The following is an 11,220-nucleotide window of genomic DNA, read 5'->3' as shown; positions in this document are numbered from 1 at the left end:
GACGCTCAAGGTCCAGTGCACTGTGTCACGTTTGTAGGGCTGTAAGAAACTGAACAGTTCTCACTCAGGTCACGGGGCAAGGTGGAAGTGGTCAGAGAGGAGACCTGGGGTGTGGGGCGGGGCTTCAGTGGTTCTGTGACCAGCTTGGGGCTGGCTTTATCTGAAGGCACACACAGAGGGGTTGGAGAGCGGGCTGGAGAGTTAGAAGTCCTCCCATCTGCAATGCAGAGTAGGAGAGAAGATGAAATAAATCGCATGTTTGAGAGATAAGGGCCTGGCTCATTCAGTGTGGTAGTAGGGTCCCAAGTCAGGGTATGGGGACAAGGAAGGCTCATCTTTTCAAATAAGTTGGGCTAGAAACTCAAACCACAGGAGTGCACATTAATGTCGTTGTCTTTGACATCAGGCACTGTCTCTTCCTCAGGCCTCACCCAGGAGCTCTGGGCAGGTGTAAGGGCTGTCTCGCTGTGAGCAGAGAGGCCTAGGAGGGCCAGGGCCAAAGCTGTCTTCCCTGTGAGCAGAGTCCGTGGAAAAGGGAAGAGACTCAGGGTGACCAGGCCAAGACAGCAGCGACAGACCAAGGAGCATTCCTGGACATTCTTGTACGCTGCTAAAGACAGCCTTCCCCTGGAATGAGCATCCAAGCCTCCCCATCCTGTAACTTTTCCCTCCAGACTCTTGGGATGAGGAAAGTTTTAATTTTTCAAAAGGCAAATTCAAAATTATAATTTCATCCTTGGAGGTAAGCATATGAGCAAAGGCAGAAACAAAAACACTGCCTTTTGCCATGAGCACAAGGAAGTCAAGCTGACAAAATGATCAACATTAGATGCTGTTTATATCTGGCAGTAACTCACAGGAGACTGAGGTAAAACTGAAGTAGTGGGGCAGAGATATGTACACAACTTACCTGTCTCTGCTTCCCCAACATGGGATTATAGTCTCTGCCACCTTGCCCCGACTTTTTTTTAAAACTCAGGTTCTGTGCATCAAACTCTAACAGATTCTCTTGCTCATATCTGAACCCCCACGGCCAAGTTTGCATGGCAGTCACTGTGACCACTAAGCCATCTCCCGGTCTGGTTTTGCTTTTCATTCCTTCTGGGCCACTCCAGTACAGCAGTTTTATTAACTCAGGAATATGATAGAAAGACCTAAACTCTCAGTGATATATTTTATTGGTTTGTTCGCGTGTTTGTTTTTTGAGACAGGGTCTTGATGTGTAGTGCAGGCTGGCCTTAAACTCTGTTTTCCTACTCTCTAGTGCTGGAATTACAAGCCCGAATCACCCTTCTTGGTTCCTTAACCTAGTGTATATTATTGTTTCCAAACTTCAGTTTATAATCCATTAGTGGCTTAGAGAAAACATTTAAGTCACCCACTGTCTTTTTTTTTTATTTGTTTTGTTTTTAAATTAATTCATTCATTCATTTTGAGACAAGGTCCAAGAAGCCCATCCTGCCTTTGAGCTCCTGGTCCCTCTGCCTCTACCTCCCTATTACAGGAATAATACGCACATACACCGCGGCTAGTTATATACTGTCCTGGGGGCGGGGCCCGGGACTTCCTACAAACTAGACAGGCGCTCTGCTCACTCCAGGCAGATTCTTCTGCTCTTTATCCCACCAGCCTGCTTCAAGTTCCTCCCTCATTCTTTTCCTTTCTGGGAAAGTCTAGCTTGGGGCTGCCTTCCGCCGGTGTCAGTTCAGAGACCATCTTTTCGGGCCAACTTCCTTACACTGTATCCTAAAGTCCCGCAGGAGTCACGCAATGGATTAACAGTGGGTTTTCAATGACTCCGTAAAGTGCATTTTTAAAAATTAATAATAAGCTCACCAAACAGAGATCCTGCTCTTGTTGGTTATCACTATACTAACTCGAGGCGGGGGTGTGCGGAGGCATGTGAGCAGTGGGATGAATAAAGGGTGTTGGCTGTTTGGTTCCCTTCTGAGTTTCGGTTTGATGTCTAACCCTCATACCGAGAAAACCACAGCGGGCCTGTGCCGTCTGCCTAAGAACTTCCTTTATCAAGTGTTTGTTTGTTTGTTTGTTTATGTTTGAAGCAGGGTCTTACAGAGCCCTGTTTAGCTATGAATTACAGAGCCCTCTGCCTCTACCAACATGACTGGCTTTAACCGGGTTTCTTAACTGGGGTCTGCTGCGGAAGGGCAGGCACTGTCTACTCTGCGGGCATCCCCCGCCTCCATGCATCTCGGAGGAACCTGGTGCACGCAAGGTCCGGCTTCTCCGCGCCAGCCCTGGGGACGGTCCCTTGGGCTAAGCCAGACCAGCGCAGAGCGGGAGGTCTGGCACGCAGCAGCGCCGCGGCAGGTGTCCGGTCTCCAGGGGCGGTGCAGCCGCAGAAAGCGGGGGCCCAGCACTGCAGCCATCTTCGGGGTGGAGGCGGAGAAGGGGCGCGGCCTTGGCCCGGAGCCGCCCTGCCGGAGCGGCGCACCGCGGACTTCCCTGCTCCCGCGGCGCCCGGCGGCGCAGAGGCCGCCATGGGCTGTGCGCGCTGGCTGGCGCTGGGCGGCCTCCTGGCCCTGCTGGGGCTGCTGCAGGCCCGGCTGCTGCTCCCGCAGCAAGCGGGCTTCGGCGAGTGCGACCGTTTTTTCTACGCGGGGACCCCGCCCGCCGGGCTGGCGACCGAGGCGCACGTGAGGATCTGTCAACGCTTCGCGGGCTCCGAGCGCTTCGCCACTCTGTACAGCCCGGGCCACCGCATCCCCGTGTTCTCCGCGTTTCGCGCTGCGCGTCCCGCTTCCCGCAGCGCCGAGCAGCGCGGGCTGCTGGAGCCGCAGGTAAGCAGGGTTCGGTCGGAGGGGAATCTGAGGTTCAGACCCACCCCGGCGACTCCCCACCCCCCAATTGCAGCCTGCCTTGTCCTGGTGGGAGTCTCCTCTTAAGCCGCAGGGGCGGGAGGTTCCCTGGGGAGATGGCCCTCCCTCCTCTTGGGCGCAGACATCTGCAGTGTCTGGTTGGTTTCCTGGGTAGTAGAGAACACGGACTGGGAGACAGCCCTTGGTGGCCTGAAACCAGGCATATCCGCGGGAAGCACAGCTTCTCAAGCCCACCCCCTGTCCCCCCAGCAACATTCGGGGCGGTGGGCAAGTTCACCCCATTTTACTGGGAGCAGCTCCAGGCAAGGAGGGTGGAGGAGCTTGCAGAAGACCACCCAGCTGGTGAGATGAGCGAGCCGGTCTTGAGGCTAGAAAATCACTGCCCTTTGTGCTAAGGGGAAAGCTTCTGTTAGTGCATGGACTTTGAGAAGTTCAGTGGGACTTTGTTCACGCAGAAAGGACAAACCAGTTTTTCCTGACTCTTCGTTATCTGTAGATTATCAAACCATTGCAATCAAGTCACCTTTGACAGTGTTGGGTCTGTCTGGTGGCAGGGGTCAAACAAGGAGAAAGGCTTCTGTAAGCCATGCAGAACCTGCTGACTGATTCCCCTGCAGGTCTCCTCCGTAAGACACCCTGTCCTGCCCCTCTTTGACCTCTCCCCAGCCTTCTGGCCCTGTGTGTCCCATAGCTTTTGGTTCATGCAGATCACCAATGCAAACCTTCTGGCTTTCAGGTGTCTCCGCCTGAAAGTGTGGGTTGTACCTGCACCACACTTCCAGCTACCACTGGCCAGGCAGGTTTCAGGCGACCTGCACCAATATTACCTTCTTACATCCTTCCATGTCCAGCGGCCTGCTGTAGGGACCTTTGAGCTCAGGCCAGGAGAAAGAGGTATTAGCTTGTGCGTATAGGGAAGGCACATGTTAATCTAAGCTTACTTTCCCCTAGCGCACCCTTAGAAGTGCTTTATGTTTCCCCAGTCTGGAAAGAAAGCAGCAGACAAACGCTCACAGGGTGAAGTCCTGAGAATTCACCTGCACCTCCCTGCGTGCATTCAAATCCTGCTTCCTCTAGACTAGCTGTTGACCCTGTTGACGGGTGAGGGCTCCAGGAGTACATAGTGGGGTTAAATGAGTTCCTATATGTGAAGTTCTCCAGAGACCCATAAGTACTAGCTGCCGTTGTGTTGCTCACAAAACACATAATTTAACCTAGGTAAACAGATTCCTGTTAGAGTCTGTTTGTAAGGTGATAGGGAAAAACTTAGGGTCTGGTTGGCATTTGTGCCAAGTGTGGAAGGATTAGCAGGGTTCAGAAGGGAGAAGAAGACGGAATTTCAGACTGGTATTGTATGAAATGGGCGTGGCAGATTCTTGGATCACTGCTTGGGAATGAGTGGAGAAGGTAAGCTAATACTGGATTATGAGTCCCAAGGAATCAGAATAAAGGGGAATTGTGGGAGGGAGGAGCAGGTGAAGGAGTCATCCGAGGAGACTTAGGCAGAGCCTTGGACCTGTTATTAAGAGAGTCATAAGGAACAGGCTTTGACAGAGAGGCTGTGGAGACCCTGGGTGGAGAAATGGGCAAGCCTGAGATGTCATCGTGGAATGCTGGGTAGTTCTGAAGGGCAGCTGGCACTGAAGACGGTCTGACTTCTGGAAAGTGCTCTGTGGTCAGAGGGCAGAGTGTTTGCCTGGCATGCACCTAGCCATACTTATTTTACCCCCAATACTGCATAAAATGAGGGTCACCCATATAGTCCCAGCACTCAGGTCAGAATGTCAAGGTCATCCTCAGGCCGTATAGTGAGTTCTAGCCCAGCCTGGGCTATATGAGACTGTCTTAGAATGAACAAGTTCAGCGTCCCACACCCCTGGAGAGTTGCCAAGGCTGAGAACTGAGGCTGCTTTTCCCTACAAGATGGTGGGCTCCACAGTACCTTACCTTGAAGTCAGCAAGGGGATCCAAAGAACACTGAAGGGAAGGGAAGGGGAGGAGATGGACGGAGAAGGGAGGGGAGGGGAGGAGGCAGAAATGCAGGTGACCTCTGGAGCCATTGCAGCAGGCTGCCCCTACTTCTGTTTCAACACCAGCCTCTCAGCCTCTCAGCCAGTGCCCGAACTGTAAGTCCTGCTCGGGGCTCCGTGTGCTTCTAGACGCTTCCAAGGAGTTTCTATTGGCAAGTCCGTCAGTGCCCAAATCATCTTATGAAGTCAGTGTGATCAAGAGGTCCAGGAGGAAGACAGGGAGTTCAGCGCTGGACAATGAGTCAGGCAGGATGGCACGGAGCCCAGCTGGGCAGCTCTCAGCAGCCTGCAGTTTTCCCTGAAGAAGGATTCTGAATGGAGGATGTAGAAATGTGGTCATGAGGTGTTGAGTAGCAACACCTTGGGGACAAAGTTCAAGCAGCAGGCCCAGCACTTTGATTTGCAAGAGCCTTTGGGTGTTGGGGAGCCTCATTCCTGGCCAGACTCGGCCTTGTCGCCACACCCCTGGGAATGTTGCAAGGCCTGTGTTACCTGTGGTTCCCAGGAATGCCTTTCTTACATAGTTCCCGTGAACCCTGACCTTTCACCTTCTCCCAGTCCATCCTGACATCTTTGCTGGAATAACTTCTCCCCAGAGTACTGTCCAATGGGACAGATCCTCCCTGTAAGCCAGGACCACACTCTCCTCTGCTAATCTCTGCCTCCTCAACCTCCACAGGGTCTTGCTATGTAGCCCAGGCTATCCTCAAGTTCACCATCTTCCTGCCTCCACCTCTCTAGTATGGGGATGGTGAGCCACCATGGCTGATCTCTTCTCCTCGTCTTCCCTCCCCTTCTGAAACAGGGTTTCTCTGCGTGGCCTGGCTGTCCTGGAACTCTGTGTAGACCAGGCTGGCCTCAAACTCAGGGATCCTCCTGTCTCTGTTTCTTGAATGATGGGATCAAAGGTGTATGCCACCAGGCCCAGCATTGATTTCTTCATTTTTATATTTACTGCAATGTCTTACTTTGCTCCTTCTGTCTGTCTGTCTGTCTGTCTGTCTGTCTGTCTGTGTGTCTGTGTCCCCTGCTTGAGCCCTAGAATTCCAGCTGAGGATGTAGGACATTAAGTTACTCATTCTTGCATGCACAGAGCTTACTGAGCACATAATTGGCGATGGATCAAATAACTATGGGCTTGGTGGCTCACTCAAGCGCGGTGGCTCTGCTGTGATGCACTTCCTGGGTCAGGAATGTGTCCTTACTGCTGGCAAGGAGCCCTGCTGTCAACACCTGAATATGGGTGGGACCCTGCTATGAACACGTTAATATGGGGAGAACCTTTCTCTGTAGCCTCCCGTCCAGCACCAGCTCTGGGCCTTGAAACACTGCGATGACTTGGTTCCCATCTGTGCTCACAGGCCCCAGGGTCCCAGCTCTACAGTCTACTGATGGAAAGCTTTGAGGGGTGGAAAGAAAAATGGAGAGGGAAGCAGAGAAACCCCTGCTGTCTGCTGGAGAGCAGCAGATGGGGAAAACCTCCTCGTGTTTGCGGACACCCAAGGCTCCAGAATCTGAGAGCAGTGCTAAGTTTTAGGAACAAGGTCAGCACCTTGATGACACACGGAGGAACTTTTTCGTATATGATACTAGTGTTTTCAAAAGTGTATTTGTGCCCAAATTCAATATGAAAGCCCCTCTCTTATAAACACAAACACTGAAGGGGACTGGCCTTACTACCAGTGATGACAGTGCACATTATTGATCTTAAAAAGATACACACATACACACACACACACACACACACACACACACACACAAAAAAAAAGATTTGTCACTGTCTCCTCATTGTTAACATGACAGAATTGGAGTCTGAGGCCACAGAGCTTATATCTGAGCACAGGACCCATTCCTTGTCGTCTGGTGTTCTTATGTACACAGGGATTCTCCTGGATCTTTCATAGAGAATCCTAACATCTACTCTTCCTCTTTCCCCTGTCACGGACGAAGGAGAACATGCATGCAGATGTGGAAATCTCCTCTGGCTTTGCAGTGATGGGGATGTTTCTGGAGGGCCCTGGAAGGTTGCATTCCACATCTTAGCAACTGCACATGAAGTTGTCTCACTAAGAACCTGGAGTCCTCGGTCTTTAGTTTCTGACAGTTGCTTCCTGCCTACGCACCCGGAAACACTTGGCTACAACATCTAATGTATTGTAGTCTCAGCCCCCTCTTATTACATCAGAGATCAGATTGTAGAAGCCAACACACATTTAAGTCTCTGTGTAGAGGTTACAGCAGACATGGGTCTTACTTCTTGGTAAAAGGCTTGGTTCAGATTCCTGGCCCGTCGTGTACAAGCTGTGTGCCACCCGGGTTTTTCCTGTTTGTTTGTTAGAGGCAATAGTGGTATCCCCTGTGGAATGGAACTGTGACAATACACAAGCCCATGTAGTAAGCATGCAGTGTAGCACCGGGACTATAGAAACTTAGAGTGAGTATTAATGTATGCACTTTGCAAGGCCTCAAGGGTGCTGGGTAATCACAAATGCACACACACTAGGTGGCTAGGTGGGTGCCTTTTGCACTCCCACATAGACCTGTGAAGAATCTCAAATACTCTACATCCCACATCATGTCAGTGCTCAGTGCGTGTATGGGGAGAGCCTGAAGGAGTGAGAAATTGGATGGATGTGTACATGGATGGATGTGTGCACGAATGGATGTGTGCATGGATGGATGGATGTGTGCATGGATGGATGGGTGTGTGCATAGATGGATTTGTGCTTGGATGGGTGCATGGATGCATGGGTGCATGGATGGATGTGTGCTTGGATGGATGTGTGCATGGATGGATGTATGCTTGGATGGATGTGTGCTTGGATGGATGGATGTGTGCTTGGATGGGTGCATGGATGGATGTGTGCTTGGATGGGTGCATGGATGCATGGTGCATGGATGGATGTGTGCTTGGATGGATGTGTGCATGGATGGATGTATGCTTGGATGGATGTGTACTTGGATGGATGGATGTGTGCTTGGATGTGTGCATGGATGCATGGGTGCATGGGTGCATGGATGGATGTGTGCATGGACGCATGGGTGCATGCGTGGGTGCAATACAGTGATAGAAACCAGCAACACAGACATCAGGGATACCTCCACCCTCTCTGGCGCTAAGCAACCAAGAAGTGTCATGTCACAAACAGTGAGCAAGAGCATTTGAGAGCCTGGGTGAGGCTGGACATGCAGGACTTGGGCTCCTGGACCAATCACCTGCGGCTTCCTCAGAGAGCACAGTTCTCTCCTGCATTGGATCTCTCATGGGAATTAGTGTACAGGCCATTCTTAGGATCAGACTAAGGGCTTGCTTACCCTGTGTAACCCCGTGCTAACTCTCCATGCCTGATCCCTTCCTTCTTGAAAAGGTCTTTACCATCAACCTTTATTTTTTTTTAAATCATGCAATAACTCTTGGCCAAAGTGACCCATGTTTTATAGCTTAGGAAACTCATGTTCAACGTGGCTAATTAAGCTATCTGGGGGTCACTCAGCTGACAGCTAGTAGAGCCTAAGCCATCCTGCTCTAGTGCTGAAGGACCAAACCTTTTAGCTCCATTTCTTCTCTGTTATGCCACTTTCTACATAAGCTGCCGTTTGGGCTGGCAAGATGGCTCAGCAGCTAAGGGCACTTGCTGCCAAGCCTGAGGACTTAAGTTCAATCCCTGGAACCCACAGGGTGGAAGGAGAGAACCGATTCCACCGACTTGTCCTCTGACCTTTACACATGTGCCCCACCCCCCAGTATTTGATTTCTAAAAAGAGAGAAAGAATGGGTATGGAGTTGAGTGGGTGGGGAAGGATCTGGGAGAGGTGTAATTAGCATATACATCATGAAAATTGTTTTCAATTAAAATATTTTAAAATTTTCTTCAGAGTTCAAGCTGTCTGATTAAATCTGCTGTTTTATTGAATTGACCAGTTTTGCTTTGTTTGCTTGGGTTTTTGTTTAATTGTTGGTTAGCCTCTGGCTCTCAGAATCACTGCTTCCGACTGCTGACTGCTTAGCTTCTGACTCTCAGTGATTGGATGAAGCTTTGTGTGAGATGCAAACAGTTTAATATCCAGGCTCTAACTCCTCCCTTCTAAACCGCCAGTGCCAAGAGTAAACTGAGGCAGGACAGCTCTTGCCGGTGGGGAGTTTTCCTCTCTGTAAGAAGCACCACAGTCAAGGGAAACTGGAATTTCCCCTATGCGAGATGCACTTCCTATCCACTGTGCCAGCTCTTTCCTTTTCATTCCACAAAACTTGGCGTGGGTCAGAGCAGCGATTCTCTTGCTGCCATGTCTGTCTGTTCATGGAAAGGGAAGCGAAATGTGGGCATCTGGTTCTTGTCTGTAATCCTAGCTGTCAGGAGGCCTAGGCAGGAACATCAACCTGTACAAGGCTATCCTGAGCTACATAGTGAGCTTGTGACCAGCTTGGGCTACAAGAGATCCTGTCTGAAGAAAAAAATAAAACAAAAAACAAAAAAGGAAGGAGCGATGGCCAGAAGAAAACTGACCCTTCTGCTGAACCATGTGTGGACGGGCCATTCAGCACTCTTGCTAAGCTTTCATTGGCTCTGTACCCAGACAGAAGTATAGCTCACCTCAAAGGAATCATTCTGAAGGCATTAACTAAACATATAAATTAAATATTATGCTTGAGTTAACTTATACGTTGATTTCAGATTGTCCCGATATGGGTGTGATTGCCCTACTGTTAGCACAGTCACACAACACCAAGCCCCTTTACTCAAGAATTCATTGAGCTCTACTATGTGTCATTGCTGAGATTAGATCAGTGACCCAAACAGACAGCATTACCTGCTGTCTGGGAGCCATTACCTGATAGAGGATGCAGAAGGAAGTAAAATGAGTAAATTAAAAACAATTAACGTACTAGTTTTTAAGTCTTTATGTGTTGAGGAGAAGAATAAATGAATATAAGATATCAGGAAAAGGTGAAGCATAAACGGTTTTCTTGCAAAGATGTCATTGAGAATGCAACTTTTGGGAAGGGAGGAAGGAGGTCACTTGAACAGATATCTAGGGCAAGAACATTGCAGGCAAAAGGCTTTGTGAGTGCAAAGGCCATCTGGTATGTGTGATCCTTGCATGAGGAAGAACCAAGAGGCCAGCTTGGCTATGGGAAGCTTAGCAGATGAGCTCTGGAGGTGGGGAGGGATGCTGGATCACTCAGGTCCCGTGGACTGTAGCAAGGAGTGGCCTTTTCCACCATGTGAAATGGAAAACCCTCATGCAGGGCTATGGACAGAGGCCGACACTGTGATCCAACTCATATTTACTAGAATGATTTTGGTGTAGCCATAACAGCCTTGTAGGATCCAGAGTAGAAATGGAGACACGTTAGGAGTGTCTGTCTTTCAGCAAGAGACAGTGATGGCTTGCTAGGTCTGAGTGTGGAGTGCTGTGACAGGGCAGTGTGGTTCGCATTGCATTTTGAAGAAAGGACTAGGGATCTTTGGATGAGAGGATGGGTGGAGTTGTGAGTGATGCAGTGGGATTCCTGTGACTGAGGACAGTCCTGGAAGAGCCAGTTCCAGAGGGTACCAAGAGCTGCTTTTGCCTGAAAGGGCAAGAACACTTCAGTGGCTTCTAGAGGTGGGGGACATGGGGTGGGCTGCCATTCGATGAGTACAGTTTAGTGACACTGGATGGGTTTTTCCTTGAAGTCTGCAGTGCGAGCCTACAGTTGGTGATGCTGATCATCACACAGAAAGAGTGGTTAATAGTCTTTTGTTTCATGGCTGCGACTGTGGTAGAGTGCTTTGCTGAAAGCTATAAGGGGTAAAGAGCTTTTTTGGTTTATAGTTCTGGGCTATAATCTATCATTACAGGGAAGTCACCCACAGTAAAGAGCAGAGAGCAGTGAGTTAATGCACCTCTGCAAGTGCCCAGCTAGCTTTCTCTACTCTTATACATACTGAGATCGACTGCCTAGGGAATGGTAACACTCTCAGAGGGTGTGTCTTCCTATCTTAACATAATTGAGATAATCCCCCACAGACAATTCTCAGAGGCCCATGTCCCAAGTAATTCTAATTTTGTCAAGTTTATAATTAATACGAACTGTAGTTTGTCTTTGCTACTCTGTGGGTTCTTCCTTCTCCCACCCTTCTCTACCCTTTTAACCCCCCCAACACTAGATAAGAGAGAAAAAGGATAGAGGAAAGAGAAGAGATCCTTAAATAAAGTCATGGGTCAAAAGAGGGGTGACATGACTACTTCCTGCTGATTAGGAACATTGAGTTCCTTGGGACAAGCTTGGTCTTTGCTGGCAGGATATATAATTGCTTCTTGTTGTTTCTTCTTTGTACACTACTACTTAATCACAGTCAACAGCA

At 49.7% G+C, this 11,220-nt stretch overlaps 1 protein-coding gene across 1 annotated transcript in view; it reads left to right on the top strand.

Annotated features, from left to right (window-relative positions):
* The first annotated feature begins 2,422 nt into the window (after positions 1–2,422).
* Endod1 (endonuclease domain containing 1) overlaps positions 2,423–11,220 on the top strand; it is a 30,144-nt gene continuing 21,346 nt past the window's right edge. The window contains exon 1 of the mRNA XM_032909754.1: positions 2,423–2,801. Coding sequence (XP_032765645.1) covers positions 2,502–2,801 — 300 coding nt within the window. The 5' untranslated portion in view covers positions 2,423–2,501. The remainder of the gene's footprint in view (positions 2,802–11,220) is intronic.

This window comes from Rattus rattus, chromosome 8, assembly GCF_011064425.1.
Source record: "Rattus rattus isolate New Zealand chromosome 8, Rrattus_CSIRO_v1, whole genome shotgun sequence".
NCBI lineage: Eukaryota > Metazoa > Chordata > Mammalia > Rodentia > Muridae > Rattus > Rattus rattus.
The sequence above is the reverse complement of the archived record's forward strand: the minus strand, read 5'-3'. Positions and strand labels throughout refer to the sequence as shown.